Here is a 14,929-nt window from a genome sequence, read left to right as displayed (position 1 = left end):
TCAAGTTGTTAAAGGTGCAACGTGGAAGATTGCGTCTTTTGCTAGATTAATATCCTTGAATCTTTACTGCGCATTGATACGCAGCGCTTTGAATGAAAACACATCCTCCAAATGCTCCACACCCACGTGCAACAAATCTTCATTGGTCATTTCGATCTGTTACACACGCATCACCTAAACATCCGATTCCTTTCCCCTTATCTCAGGGTGAGGACCACCGAGGGGCCTTTCTGTAACCACCGGTGTGTATTGACGTGACGGCAAACCGGCCGGCGCGGTGTGACGGGTCCTTGTGAGATTTGTATTCCGGCCCTCGTGCTCCGGGTTTCTCCTCACGCCTGCTAATGAGAGCTGGTTCTGGTCTCCGTGGGGAGGAGCAGCTTTCTCATGGATCTCATCACCTTCAGTGTGACACACAAGCGTACTTAATTGTTGGAGGGGGGGAGAGGGGGAGAGGAGGGAGATGTGGGGGGGGGCAGGTTTCAGCAACGTCAGCTGTGATCTTCTTCAGTGGTTTGTGTTTGTTTTATTTCGAGGTGATGAATAAATGCAACTGAGGCTCGGCTCATTTTACTCTCCGGGTGAAGCGCCTCGGGGCGGACGGAGGGTTGGAGGGGGAGGGAGGGAGGGAGAAAAAGGGAGGGAGGGAGGGCGGGAGGACAGGAGGCTTGGATGAGGAGGGAGATGCAGGTCAGAATTGTTTATTGTGTGCAGACTCCATCGGCACAAGGACACCGTCCCCTTCATAAAAACACACACACACACGAGGCCAAAAACAACAAATCAAAGAAAACTGAAATAAATTTGGCAACTTCAACCTGGAGGTAAATCAGGCGACGGCGGCGACCTCGTGCTGCGTGCACCATCGATTGACTCCATACGGCTCCCAACATGGCGACGGCTGCCGCCGGGCAGCTAGCGGCTAACGCTGCTAACATCGGTCAGCTGAAAGGGAGCCGCAGGAGGAGCAATAGGAATCCACTAGGAAGGCGTGGGACCTTCATGCACGACTGAGGGACGCTACGTTAAAGTCCTGGATGCCAACAGACCAAATATATATCAGAGTCAAGGTCCGTGGAAAATTGTCTGTGCAATTTACAAAGATTCCTTTGATTTTTGTTGAAATTCCTGTGAAAACCATAAGCGCTGCACTGTCTTGTCTGCTTGTCGTCTGTCCGGGGAAGAAGAGAAGAACCTCACTTTCATCTCTCGTGAGCAGGCAGAGGAAACCGCCTGCCGTACGTCTCTGACCGACATCCATCTGCTCTCTCCTGGAGGAGACAACACACAGGTGAAGTACTCCACCCGGGCGGAGGTCTTCTATGAGTTCAAGGACACCAGCTGGTGAAGGGATACAGCAAGCAGTGGACCGTCTTAAACCTGCAAAGGACACGAGAGGTTAAAAGCAACTTAGAGGAAGAAGAATCGGCTTTGACTTTCAGCGTGGTTGTTCCAGATGATGTCATGCAATGTCCACTTTGTTTTAAGGTATTAATATTCAAATGAAATGTCCAATGTTGTGGTGTAAAGTGGGGGGGGGGGGGGGGGGGGGGTGACCCTCTCTGACATTTAAAGGGGAAACTACGTGAGTCAGAGCCTCTGAAGCCTCGACGACACTTCAACTAAAGCAGCATCATGTCCGTCCTTATATGACATATTATATAATATAATATTATTTTATTATATTAAATTATTATGTTATACAACAATACGCACAGTCAACCGTGGCTCCTCACGTTTAAGAGGAACGTTGCAGAGGGACGTTTAAGAGGGACGTTGAAGACGGACGTTGAAGAGGGACGTTTAAGAGGGACTTCGAAGGGAGACGTTGAGTGTCTCTATGACTTTGTTTGTCCTCTAACAGCAGCCGGTGGACTCTGATGTTAAAGCTTAAGCAGCTTGGACTGAAGATGTCACAGAGGACGCCGTAACGCTGGGATGATTTTGGGGTCCATGATGTCCTTCGGCAAGGAGACTCTGTTTGTTTGTCTGAAACGTCCAAACCTCGGCGGGGGGGGGGGGGGGGGGGGCTGGAGGGGTAATGGACGAAGCCTGGATTGTAAAACATCTCGTATTATTAGTATTATTGTTCTGTCTGAGATGCAAATGCGTGGGAAACATTTGCTCCTGGACGGAAAGTGTTTAGCACCACCTGGAGCCGATGGACCCCCCTGCGCCCCCCCATTTTCATGAGGATATTTGCGTTCCTTCTGTTGAACCTCTGAGCTCAGCGGGGGGGTGAAAGCAGCTCACATTGTTCCCAGGACACAGTTGTGTTACATCAAATAGCTTTGATCTCTGAGTGAACCGAGAAGGTGGTGAACTGGAGCTGGAGGGTCGGGTCAGAGCTGTTGGGGGGGGGGTCTTCTAAGAGGAGGATCGATACCATGCACAGGAAACCAGCAGAAGGTTCCAGCCGATGGGGGTCTGGGGGGGTTACAAACCTGGAGGGGTCGTCCGCTTTAGAAAAGCCTCCTTTCACCTCGATGCTGTTCATCTTGTTCTCAAACATCCCATAGCTCAGAGTCACCTGCAGCGGACACAAGCACACACAGGTAATAAGACACATGTGTGTGTGTTGGGGGGGGGAGGGGGTTAGGGAGGGGGGGGCTACCTGGTGCAGGATGCTTCGGCGGCTGACGAGCAGCAGGTTCTCCAGGTGGGAGTGGAACAGAGGGCAGTGGACCATGGAGATGCCCAGCCTCTTCTCCACGATGAAGCCCACCGTGCAGTCGTCAGGGAGACGGATGGTCGCCGACGTCCTCTCGAACCGCGGCCCGCTGGAACCCGCACACACGCACACACACACACACGCATACACACCTTCCTTTAGACTTACAAGATGCAGGTTGAAGTCAGGTTTGCATCACATCACCTTTCTGGTTATGAGGGGAGACAATTACAAACCTCTAAACACTTGAACTGAAAGGCCGATGCTGCAGGTTCTGCATGTTTCGGCCCATTAACCACTTATTGCGTGTACTTTACTGCTGACCTACTCCAGAGCGCCGTGAGCTCTCCCCGCCTTGCAGCCCCGCGGGGGTCTCAGCTGGTTGAATACAAACTGACTTTAGGTCGGCGATTCATCACTGTGGACGTTGATGTGTTTGTTTTTCTACTGGCGAAAGAGGCTGTTTGGAAAATGTCGGCGCGTTCAGGTGTTTCTATGGAACCAGGATTTTAAGTGTTCACCTACAGCAAGAGGCCGTTGTAATCTAATTATATCTTATTGTACGTCATTTATTTAAGGATCTCAAATGCCAAACGAAGGCAACTGTGTTGACTGGGACGGATTACCTGGCTGAAGTCAACATTGGTTTGTATGATAATCTTCGTTCATGCATAACGATTTTTCTAATTAAACTTAAACATGGTGGTTTTCAGCCATTTAAGGACAGCAGTTTTGGGACAAATAATTCCACATTGACTTCTTCCTGTGTTAGAACCGTCCCTTCACAGCCCCAAAGGTGGGGTCATTGTGGCCTTTAATCTCCCTGGTTCGTCACGGCGTGGCGAGTAAACAATAGGAAGCAAAAACTAAAGTAATGTCTGATAGCAGCTGACGGGGTGAGACGGGGTAACCTGCACTGGGTACGTACCTGGCCCACGGAGCCATCTTCTCCGCCAGCCGCCGGCTCAGACAGAACCCGGCTCCGCCCGTGGCGAACCAGAACCGCACTTCCCTCTGAGAGACAAACCACAGATATTTGACAAATACACCACCGATGTCATACATATATAGCTTGATATGTACATACAGTACACAGTATATATATATATATATATATTGTATGTACATACTGAGCTACACCGAGCCGCTCGCTGATCATTCAATAGTGTTTTACGGTTTTAGTTCTTCTCCTCTGTGAAACATGAACCATGACGGATGCAAGCGAAGAGGAATCAAAGAAGTCGGCGTGCAGAATAGAACAGTTAAAAACACGTTATCTTGGATAATTGATCTGTACAATGGAATCTCGTACATCTGTATGCAAGGAAGCTTAATGTAGGAACAAAGGGAGGCTCATTCAACGCGGTTTTCAGGGTTTTTTGTTCTGGTTATTTTTCCGATGGTATCGGAAGGATGAAATCTGAAACAACAAAAGAAGGGAAGGAGTGCGTCACTCGCTGACCCTGAATAACACTTTTTCTCTCCTATCTGGTTTCCCTTCAGACTCGTATTGATCGTTCGGTCCTTTCCAAACCCCCTGATATGAAGTACACGTCTGTATCCGCGGCCTCGGCTCATTTCTCCAGCTGATGCTACGTGTTTGTTGGCTTCTTCAATGTATTTGATGACCCATGTTTGCACTTTCCCGTTCATCCTCCTGCGTTCGATTCCTTTTGTGTACTTTTCATTCCAGTGCATCTTTCTTTTGTATTCCTTCCTGTGTTCTCCATTTTCTTTCATACTCTTCATTTCCTGTTGGCTCTAATGATAGTTACACCTGTGAATAGCTGTGTCCATCCATCATCCATCCATCTTTCCATCCATCATCCTCCATCCTTCTTCCATCCATCTTTCCATCCGTCATCCTCTATCCTGCGTCCATCCATCCCTCCATCAAGCATCCTTCATTCATCTTAACCATCCATCCATTTATCCCTCCATCATTTTCCATCTATCAGTCCATCCATCCATCGTGCTCCAACCTCCATGCATCCAGCCATAGTCCTCCATCCATCTCTCCATCTGTTCATCATCCATCATCTCTCCTCCTCTCCTCGTGTCCCATAAGCATTGATGAGAGTAGAAACTGTAAGTATTGATTTGGACCGTATTGATTTTGAATGGCAGTGGTTAACGTGGCCGGGCTGCTTTTTGTCACAAAACCAATAAAAAGAGACATCAGCTTTGTTTTCCAGATCATTAGTGTCCTCGTTGGAGCCCCAGAGCATCAAAATGACAAGAAGGAATGAAGGAATGAACCACGGCCGGATAAAACAAGGAAAACAAATGAGATTTCCTTCTTTTCACAAAGTTGGCCTCTTTTTTTGTCCCTTTGTCCCTTTAGCAGCCATTCACCTGAGATAACCTCTACTTAAACGACAGACACACTGGACTATGGCGCTATCTGTTTGGGGAGTTAAAAATGTCATTTTAATTAAAGCTCAGTTTCTCCAGTTGGCGGAAATTAGCAATAAAATTATTCAACTAGGAGAGTAAAACATGGATTTTTCTTGCAGTTGACGTGACCTGCAAACCTTTCAAATTTTCTTTTAGAAACAGAAGACTATTTCTTGAGAAACATCCGAGCGGCGGATAAAAATGCTTCAGAAACCTCCAATAAGTTAGATGATTAAAATGGCAGAAGTTAACTTGTACAGTAACTTTAGTTTGGAATATTCCCACAGTGCAACATCGAAAAAGGGAAGAAAGGAAACCAAGACAGATGGAAGGACAAAAGAATGCAAACGAAGCCGAGAGCAAAGGGTAGAAGAAGTAGCAGGCGAAGCCTTCGCGAGAACCAGGGAGTGAATCACACAGCAGGTCCGTCCACGTGGGGAAGAAGGAATAAATAATCGGTGCAAAGAAACAGCAAGGAAACTAGGAAGGGATTCAAGATGGAAAACAGGAGGTGAAGAATCCGGAAGCAGGACAGAAGGACATCAATCTGTCCGGTTTAAGAAGGTAATGTATCTCAGAGGGGTCAGCTCGCCTCCCAGAGCGAACGGTCAACATCAATTAAATTCTCCCTCTGTTTGGAAGGCGTTTTAGTGGGGAGGCTTTTCCAATCCTGGGGAAACAGCTCTGGGGAAACATTGAGGCATCTGGTACACGTCAGCAGCAAGTGATTTCATAGTGAAATGAGCAAACGTGGTGCTGTCCGTGGTGCTGAAACAGCAGACATATGATCAGTTCATGCAAAAGACCTTCCACCACAAAAGACCCTCCACCACACAAACCCCCCCGGCGGAGGTGTTCTAGAGCTCTGTTCCCTTGATGCCGCGGGGCGCGCCCCCCCCCCCCCCCCCCCCCTCTAAGCGATCCTTCCGTTGAATCTGTAAACACTCAGGTAAGCGTACCGTGGCGTTGCCCTCCAGCAGCTCGTGAGCAGTGATGGGCTTGTCCAGACTGGGTTTGCCCACGTAGATGTCGGCGTCCTGGGGGAAGGTTGAGAGGAGGGCGAGGAGGGCCTCCGCGTTCACGTAGTTATCATCGTCCACATGACAAAACCACCTGAGGACCCAGAGGAGATGCCACATAATTATGTCCACATAAATAACAAAATCATCAACACGGGGAAAGAGGCCCTCACAACACGTCATGGCGATGACTGTGAGCTCCATGGGCTCCTCACTGGCACCACAGGGCGAGCACAGGTATCAAATCCACAGACCCAGCGACCTCCTTCAAGGACCCAGAGATGAAGGGCCGTTCTCCTCACTGTGTCCCTTTTCCTTCACCTTTGCCTTGCGGATGGGGACATAGTGCCCCCTGATCCCCCCCCACAAGGGGGTCTGCAGACCCGGCCACATTCATATCGAGACACACATTGACAGGGAAGGTAGGAAAGTAAACTAGTCGTGGTCGCAGAATGAAGTGCATCTGGAGGAAGAACCAAAGGGAGGCCTGAAATTTCTTCTTTTTTTTTTTTATAAATCCCCCAACGATTAATTGGTCATCCAAACATACATGTCACTGAACAGCTAAATTCCTAAATGTTTGGAGGAGCTGGTCTTTTCATGTTACTATGCAAATGAGCAACATTGCTGTCATTACTGTTGATGTGTCACAGAACCGTAGGTGAGAGGCTGTCAGAACACATCAGTTCCACAGTTTACTTCTAGAGACCACTTGGCAAGTTTATAATTTAACATTTTAGTTTGTTTTTAGTTTCTTTTTACTCATTAATGGATAACTTTTAACTGTGAGCATGGCTCGAGGTGCTGGTGACCTCCGACCTGTTTGCCATTGAGGGAGCAGCGACCCGGCCTTTGGGGAGCCATAATAATGCCACCTAGAGGTGAAGAGGACGTGAGAAGACCCCTTTGGTGTTGTGGGTCAGCTGCCGTTTTTTTTCTGCATCCTGTGTGTTTGTATCTTGCTTTTCCCCTTTGTGTGTGTTTGATTGAGAGATTGCTGCTGGGAAATAATACACATGCAACATGTTTACAATACAAAAACAATGAAGTGTAAAGGTAATAAATTGATGGCAGTAAATCCTCAGCGGGGACCATCAAAGTTTGTAAGCTCTGCTGGAACCTTTTGAATCCAGCGTGTTAGGGGACGACAGACGGATGTCTCACCGGTGGTTCGAGGCCATGAAGCCGTCGTACTCGGCGGACATCTTGCAGGAAAGAGCCTGCTGACTGTGATCTGACTGGCAGCCCGTCACCACCATGTTGTAACCTGGAGACAGAGGGAGATTGTTTTTTCTGTGTCAAAGGTTTCACACATTATTATACTGTCAACATTCACGATGTACTTTTTTCCAAAACAAATAAAATGAGAACAAGAAAAAAAGGAGTGATCATTCAATCTAAGAGAGAGAGAGAGAGAAACATCACCGAGTGGCCACATACTTTTGATCTAAATCTATAATTGAGGTAAATAAAGCTGCTCACCGTTTGACTGTAACTCCTCATCCTCCACGTCTGTGAAAATGAACGTCTATAAAAAAGAAAAACAAAAATAACAAAAGGTGATTTAACTACGTCAGATATCAGATATTTATCCTGTAATGGATGGATGGATAGAAAGGTAGAGATGGAGAGATTGATGAATAGATATTTCACTCTTTCGTTCGTTTCATTGCAGCCATTTGTTCAAATCAAAAGAGTTCATTTTACTTCTCATTAGTGTGCACTCAGCACCCCGTCTTGACAGAAAAAAACTGAAATGTAGACATTTTTGCAAATGTATTGAAAAAGAAAAACTGAAATATCGCATGGTGATAAGTATTCAGACCCTTTGCTGTGACTCTCATATTGAACTCACATGGTGTCCGTTTCTTCTGATTCTCCTTGAGATGGTTCTACTCCTTCATTGGAGTCCTGCTGTGTGTAATTAAACTGATTGGACTTGATTAGGAAAGGGACACACCTGTCTATACAAGACCTCACAACGAACGTCAGAGCAAATGAGAATCAGGAGGTGGAAGGAACTGCCCAAGGAGCGCAGAGACAGAATTGTGGCACAGCAGAGATCTGGCCACGATTATAAAAGAATTTCTGCAGCAGTCAAGGTTCCTAAGAGCACAGTGGCCTCCATAATCCATAAATGGAAGAAGTTTGGGTTGACCGGAACTTTTCCAAGATCTGACCGTCCAGCCAAACTGAGCAATTGTGGGATAAGAGCCTTGGTGAGAGAGGTAACGAAGAACCCAAAGATCCCTGGCTGAGCTCCAGAGATGCAGTAGGGAGATGGGAGAAAGTTCCACATCACCTGCCAATACAACCCCAACAGTGAAACGTGGTGGTGGCAGCATCGTGCTATGGGGTGTTTTTCAGCTGCATGTGACAGGATGACTGGTTGCAATCGAAGGAAAGATGAATGTGGCCAAGTACAGAGATCACCAGGAAGAAAACCTCATCCAGAGTGCTCAGGACCTCAGACTGGGCCGAGGGTTCACCTTGCAACGAGACAATGACCCTAAGCACACAGCTAAAATAACAAAGGAGTGGCTTCGGAACAACTCTGTGACCATTCTTGACCGTCCCAGCCAGAGCGCTGACCTAAACCCGATTGAGCATCTCTGGAGAGACCTGAAAATTGCTGTCCACCAACGTTCACCATCCAACCTGACGGCACTGGAGAGGATCTGCAAGGAAGAATGGCAGAGGATCCCCAAATCATTCCCAAGAAGACTTCTGGCTGTACGAGCTCAAAAGGGTGCTTCCACTCAATACTGAGCAAAAGGTCTGAATACTTATGACCATGTGATATTTCAGGTTTTCTTTTTTAATAAATTTGCACTTGACTTTTCTGTCAAGATAGGGTGCTGAGTGTACATTAATGAGAAATAAAATGAACTTTTTTGATTTTAGCAAATGGCTGCAATGAAACAAAGAGTGAGAAATTGAAAGGGGTCTGAATTCTTTCCGTACCCACTGTAGATAGATAGATGATACAACACTGATCTCTGGTGGTGTACAACTGTAAAAACATTCAGAATTTCCAGTTTTGCAATAATTGGTACATTGCTTTAGTTGTAGTTGGAGAGTCTACTGTGGGTGTTTTATATCCTGGAACCTGGAAAGCTTTCGACGAATTCAATAGAAATACATACAATTTTTACACATTCTCAGGGATTTGAGCCTTTGCGTTGGCCATCCCTAGCTGGGCGAGCAGTAAAGTGACCTCCGAGAGGGATGGATCATCGAAGCACCAGCTATATGGATCAGAAAGCAATGCGTATTTCTGTCCATATACTCAATGTTTCAAGCGTGCATTTTAAAGCTCTCTTATTACCTCCATAAAAATTATGTATTGCTTTTAAATACACAGTCAAAATATTTGGTGTCAAGATTGAAAAATTAAACTAAATTAAATGTCAATATTAGTTCATATATCAGTAGATAGATCAATATGTAGGTAGAAGAAATATGGGCAAAATCTCATCTTATCAAATTATTTTGAAAAAAAGGCAAACTATTCAGTTAAATCTTCAAAAAGTAAAAATGTCAATCTTTTTTGAAAAGAATGTCACCATAAATGTCCCCACCACCTAGTTTAGACTTGAAAAGCTGGTAAAATCCAGCTTTAAAAATACCCAAAGGGAAACTCCAACAATTGTGTGTCTGTGTGTGTGTGATTTAAAAAATATCAATGAAATATTTCTGATTTCATTAACTTCTGATGGTCATACAGTTCACAAGGACTTCTGTGGACCGAGAAGGGAAGAAGAGAAAATTGAACTTTCATCTGTCCAGTGGAGGGCACTAAAGCTCCCATCCAGATCTTTGTTCTTGTCCACCATCCTCTGCCTGGCTTGGAGTTTTAAACCTTGAGGGTGAGGGCGTTTGAACTTGGCTCTGGGGTTTTAGGGTCAGGGTTTGGGAAGGGCGCTAGCATCGCAGTAGGGCTCATATGGAGACCAACACATGTTCACAGTGTGACACACTGACTTCCAAAAAGAACCTGGCCCTTAACCAACCAATTTCAAAGTGTGTTATATGTATTTCATTCTTTCTGCTGTCCACCAGGGGGCAACTCTTCTGGTCCTATATGAAAACATGAGTTTGTGGTCTCAATCTCCAGTGTCAAGTCTTCTTCAATACACCATGATGTTCATTTAGTAAATTATGGTCCATTTACAGTCAAACAGACCATAACACTCTAGGGCGGGACTATTGTGACTGACCAAATTGTACCGGGGACGTATAATGCTTTGAATTCCAGACCTGGTAACTTCGGTTTATTGGTGTAAAAAAAACAGCATGTCAACGAGAACCAATATCTGACGTTACGAGGACCATGTCCATTTGTGATACAGTACAACCTCAGTCCTTTCATCAGTTTTAAATACTCCTCACAAGGTTTACCGTAACGTAAACCCTCTGGTCCTCCCATCCTGCAGCAGGAGGAACAACGAGATACCTGGTTCAGACCTCCTCACCACTATCACCAAGGAAACCACCACCACCATCTGCCCTGATACGAAAAACGGAGAAAGTGCCACCACCCCAGTTTCCTCCCCACCCCAGGTCGTAACTCAAACTGACATATCAGCACTGAAACCAGACAACACCAGGCTGTCAGCATGGAGCGTCTTGTTAGCAATATGATTTTTAATCAATACTTTGGAAATTCCTTGGTTTTCTGGACAACGTGATTTAATTCATAATAGTAGTGAAATGGGAAATACGCGTAATGCCTTTTTTGAAATATCTCCTTTTAGCTTAGCTTGAATAAAAAGACAGCGTGAAACAGAGAGCCTGATTCTCTGTGCGCACAGAATGCGATGTCTAGTCTCCAGATTGGATCTCGACATGATTTATCCTGAATAAATGTGTCCACATTCAGATCTGATTGATATTTAATCGCATAGTGCAGCTCAACAAACGGAAGAAAAACCCTCTTCTCATTTGCGCAGGTTGAAACTGCCTGTTTTGCTTTGTATAACTTCCTCCTGTCTTCAGCGATCCTCTGGCTGCCTCCACAGCCAAACCATTAAGGCAAACGTTCAATATGTCCAAGGCTTTTGGTTTATGAATGATGGAAACCTTCGGTTCTGTTGAATGAAGTCAATGCTTCACGTCTTAAAGCTGCATTCTCCGTAGTGACCACCAGGGGGCCACTCCTCTGGTCCTATGGAAGTCTATGAGAAAATGACTCAACTTCTCTCATGATTTATTCCCTCAGTATCAGAAACATTAGTCTCAATCTGTAGATTAGTCATTGGCATGCTAACACACAATGCTAAGAGGGGGAACACAGTGAACAACGTACTTATTAAACATCCACACAAGCACCGCGTTGACGGCGATAGCTGGCCGACGCTTTCAGGACCGATCCAGTTTTTAAGGGAACGTTTCTGTCGCAGCGCTGCCGTTTCAGACAACGGTGTGTGGTGTGTGTGGGGGGGGGAGGGGGGGGAGGGGGGGTTGGGTGGGTTAGGGTTCAGTTCTGTAATCAGCCTCGCAACTTCCTGTTCTACGACCAGCTTCCGTTTGAGTATTGTTCACAGTAGCTGCTTCCGCACGGCGCAGACAACCTGCCTGCAGCTTCCTGTGGCTGTCTCTACTCTTGCATCAGAGATGCGTCCAGTGTGGCCGTATTCTATTACACCATGAAACACCATGTTCAATCTTCAGGAATTCACCCACTGCATTATTCTTTCACCCCGAAGAATCGTGTCTCTTCTTCAGAAAGTATATTTCTCCTCTGAAAACGAGAAGCTGACGGATGAACGCTTCCTCTTGCAGCTCATGTGGTTCACTCTGTTTTGGTTTTGCTTTAAAGCAACTGAAATGTTGGGCAGTGGGTTGTTGTTGTATCTGAGAGGTCCTTTTGTATCATTTTGTGTCTCTTTTAAAGTCATCTAGTGTCCTTGTGGGTTACTTGTGTGTCTCTTTGTAGTAGTTTTGTGTTTCACTGTACAGGTGAATATTAGAGCAGAGGTGAATAAGTCACTTTGTCATTCATCAAGAACTAAAGTGAAAGAGGAGGAGGGAAGGTGAGCGATCAACGCCGGACTTCTTGTAGAATCAAAGTCTGGTTCTCACCTGAAAAGTTTGTTACTTGGTGTCTGAGACAAAAGACAAACCCTTTAAAAGTTTATATTTGTCAGCCTGTCGGTTTTGTGGCAAATGAGATTATGGGGTTTGTCAATCTTTGCATTAGTTACCAGCAGGAAGTGAATGATTTCATAAATGTGGCCTCTCGAATAGTGAAAGCTCTTTCTCACAAGCTACGATGTTTGCAAAGACACATACGAGGGTGTCCGCGCAGGACAGACCCTCCGTCACTCACGTGCGCCTTGATCCTGGAGATCCACGTCGCCAGCAGGAGCGCGAGGCGCGTCCGGTGGAACCTCCCGGTGGTCTTCACCGCGACGTAGACGTCCTCCAGCGTCAACGCGGCAGCACGCGGGGCCCCTTCGGAGGGCGGGGGTCCCCTGCTGGGAGCCGGGTCCCGCGGGGGCCCCTTGGCCGGGGCCACGCTCACTTTGGGATGGCTGCTCGTGCTTAATTGAAAATCCACGTAGAGAATGAAGAAGAAGGCGACGATCAAGACGGGCAACTTCCGACGTATCGATCTCCTCCGCATGGTGGAGTTCTGTGTTCATTTAGATCCCATGAAAACCGAGTTCCTCTTCTTCTCCTCATGCTCTTTTTCAGTTGTTATTTGGCGGCTTCTTCTCCATCATCACAACGTCTTCCTCCTTTTTTGAACCGAATCCTGGCAGTTCCCCATTGATCAAGTATTCAGTTGAATGCCTGTTGTTATCAGAATGATGTAATCGCTGTAATGGATTTGTAGGGTTGGTGTCCCTCCTGTTTCAAAGAGGATACAGCTGATTGTCCTCCTCTCATCTCCGGTCCCTCGCATGTATGTGACTTGTCACAGACTCTGCCTGCCCAGTGACACCAGTAGTCAAGCTACATGGAACCAAAGTGGTGCGACTTCCTGCCGTGGATTTCACAATAAACTGCTAGTTTGAGAAGTGCAATAGTACTTCCGGTTGATAATGAACCCATTTATTTGAGAAGTTAACATCTTTTCCTACTCAAACCACCTGCACGCAGCTCCATTGCCGCTCCTTTGTAGGAGGAAGACGCTTTACTATCTTAAATGTTTGGGTTTTGCATCTCTTTGCTCCTTTTTTGGATTAGTTTTGTGTCTCTTTGGGGAATTCCTTGTGGTCATGCCGTCTCTTTCCTGACATTTTGTGTCTTTGTGGACTTTATTGGTTTATTGATATGGCATTTTGTACCTCTGCCTGGTCTGGACGCTACGGGCCCCTGAGGGCTTAGAGAATTATGATGTATGTGAGCGATACCATCCTTTATGTCTCACAAGTTGCTGTGATCTGATGGTAAAACAAGTTGACCAGCGTTAGGTTGTCATGATTAAGTTTACTAGAGGGGAAAGAAATGATTTACTGGTACATTTAGTACAGATGCGTCAAAAGAGATACATATTAGAGTAGATTATTTATATCATCAGCATACGTGTTACCCAGCCAGTTGACTGCAGGTCTCTCTCATCCCGTCCAATACTGTTTCCATTGTTCCCTGGTCTCTGGTCTCTGGTCTCTGGAGACCGGCACCAAGGAGAGAAAGACCGTGATACAATTAATTCACCTCAGACCCTCATCGCCACCTTTGTTTATTTTTTCCTTTCTCAGCATTCTCGCCTTACATCCGTCCCTCCACCCCCCCTTTCTCTCTCCTTCCTCCCCTATCAGCTGCTTCCCTCCTCTTCTCCACCCTCTCCCCTACTACGAGGCCCAGGGAGGACCGGCCCTCCCCTCCGCCCCGGCGGTCCCGTGAGTAAACCAAAGACGGCCGGGGCACACCCTGGTCGGTGAAAGACCCAGGATCCGCTTACGGCTGAAAGAGGCTCTTTCTGACGCTGAGCGCATGGCAGCTCTGAGCAGAAAGGGTCGCAGGAGTCGAGGGACCGGAGCCCCTCACGGGGGCTTTTGTCCGTCCGCCTGCTCCGAGCTCAGCGTGAGACCCGGACCTGGACCACGCTCGGGTCCCTATCTGGGATGGGACCACATGGCGGACGGACAAAGTGAGGAAGTCATAGGAGCGTTTAGCTTTGTGTTAAAGATGCAACCAAACAGAAACCTATAAACTTCCTTTTGAAGGATGGGAAAGAGTCTTCATGGCCCTGGTGAAGACCTTCATCTCAATAGTCCACATTTAACACAAAATGTGCACGAGACGGTTTATTAGACTGTTTGAAGTGAGATTCTGATCTTTGAAGTTTTTACGGCGTTACGGCTCTAAAGGAGCTCCAACGACCAGCTGCATCACCGTGTGGTACGGCAGCGCATCCGCCGTGGACCGCAAACGCCTGCAGAGAGTGGTGAGGACGGCGGAGAAGATCATCAAGCCCCCACTGCCCTCTCTGCAGAGCATCTACCACCGCGGGGTTCACAGGAGCGCTGCCTCCATTCTCAAAGACCCCCCCCCCCCCTGCCCCCAACATGGACTGTTCACGCTTCTACCCTCAGGCAGGAGGTACAGAAGTGCCAAATGCAGGACCACCAACTGTCAACCGCTGAGAGGACTCACCTGACCTGACCTAACCTGACTCACAACTGGTCTGCACTTCAGCTTGTTAGGATTTCACTTACTGTACTGTTAATTTATATTGCACATTTCATTTCATTTAAGTTTGTTTTTTTTACAACCTGCTCAGTTTTGCACTTTTCCTCCTTACCTCATTTTTATTTTTATTTATTCAATCATGTATATATATATATATATTTATGTAAATATTGTATTTTTATTTTAATTTTAAAATTGG

General features: G+C 46.5%; 1 protein-coding gene across 1 annotated transcript; it reads right to left on the bottom strand.

Moving 5' to 3' along the window:
- Window positions 1–673: 673 nt before the first annotated feature.
- On the bottom strand, window positions 674–13,044 carry mfng (MFNG O-fucosylpeptide 3-beta-N-acetylglucosaminyltransferase). Its single transcript, XM_040170122.2, has 8 exons — window positions 12,419–13,044; window positions 7,570–7,615; window positions 7,252–7,354; window positions 6,028–6,181; window positions 3,600–3,685; window positions 2,615–2,780; window positions 2,445–2,530; window positions 674–1,380 (listed from the first exon to the last, which is right to left on the bottom strand). Exons 1-8 carry the CDS (start codon window positions 12,713–12,715, stop codon window positions 1,329–1,331), a joined length of 990 nt encoding a protein of 329 aa, XP_040026056.2. The 5' UTR covers window positions 12,716–13,044; the 3' UTR covers window positions 674–1,328.
- Window positions 13,045–14,929: the final 1,885 nt, after the last annotated feature.

Source organism: Gasterosteus aculeatus, chromosome 9, assembly GCF_964276395.1.
Source record: "Gasterosteus aculeatus chromosome 9, fGasAcu3.hap1.1, whole genome shotgun sequence".
Classification (NCBI taxonomy): Eukaryota; Metazoa; Chordata; class Actinopteri; order Perciformes; family Gasterosteidae; genus Gasterosteus; species Gasterosteus aculeatus.
The sequence above is the reverse complement of the archived record's forward strand: the minus strand, read 5'-3'. Positions and strand labels throughout refer to the sequence as shown.

Excerpts from the sequence above, each read along its gene's own strand:
- mfng (XM_040170122.2), bottom strand. The coding sequence starts at position 12,715 with ATGCGGAGGAGATCGATACGTCGGAAGTTGCCCGTCTTGATCGTCGCC. Across the intron at positions 7,616-12,418 it reads TCTCCAGGATCAAGGCGCAC|ACGTTCATTTTCACAGACGT; the intron begins GTGAGTGACGGA and ends TCTTTTTTATAG. Across the intron at positions 2,781-3,599 it reads AAGATGGCTCCGTGGGCCAG|CGGGCCGCGGTTCGAGAGGA; the intron begins GTACGTACCCAG and ends TGCGGGTTCCAG.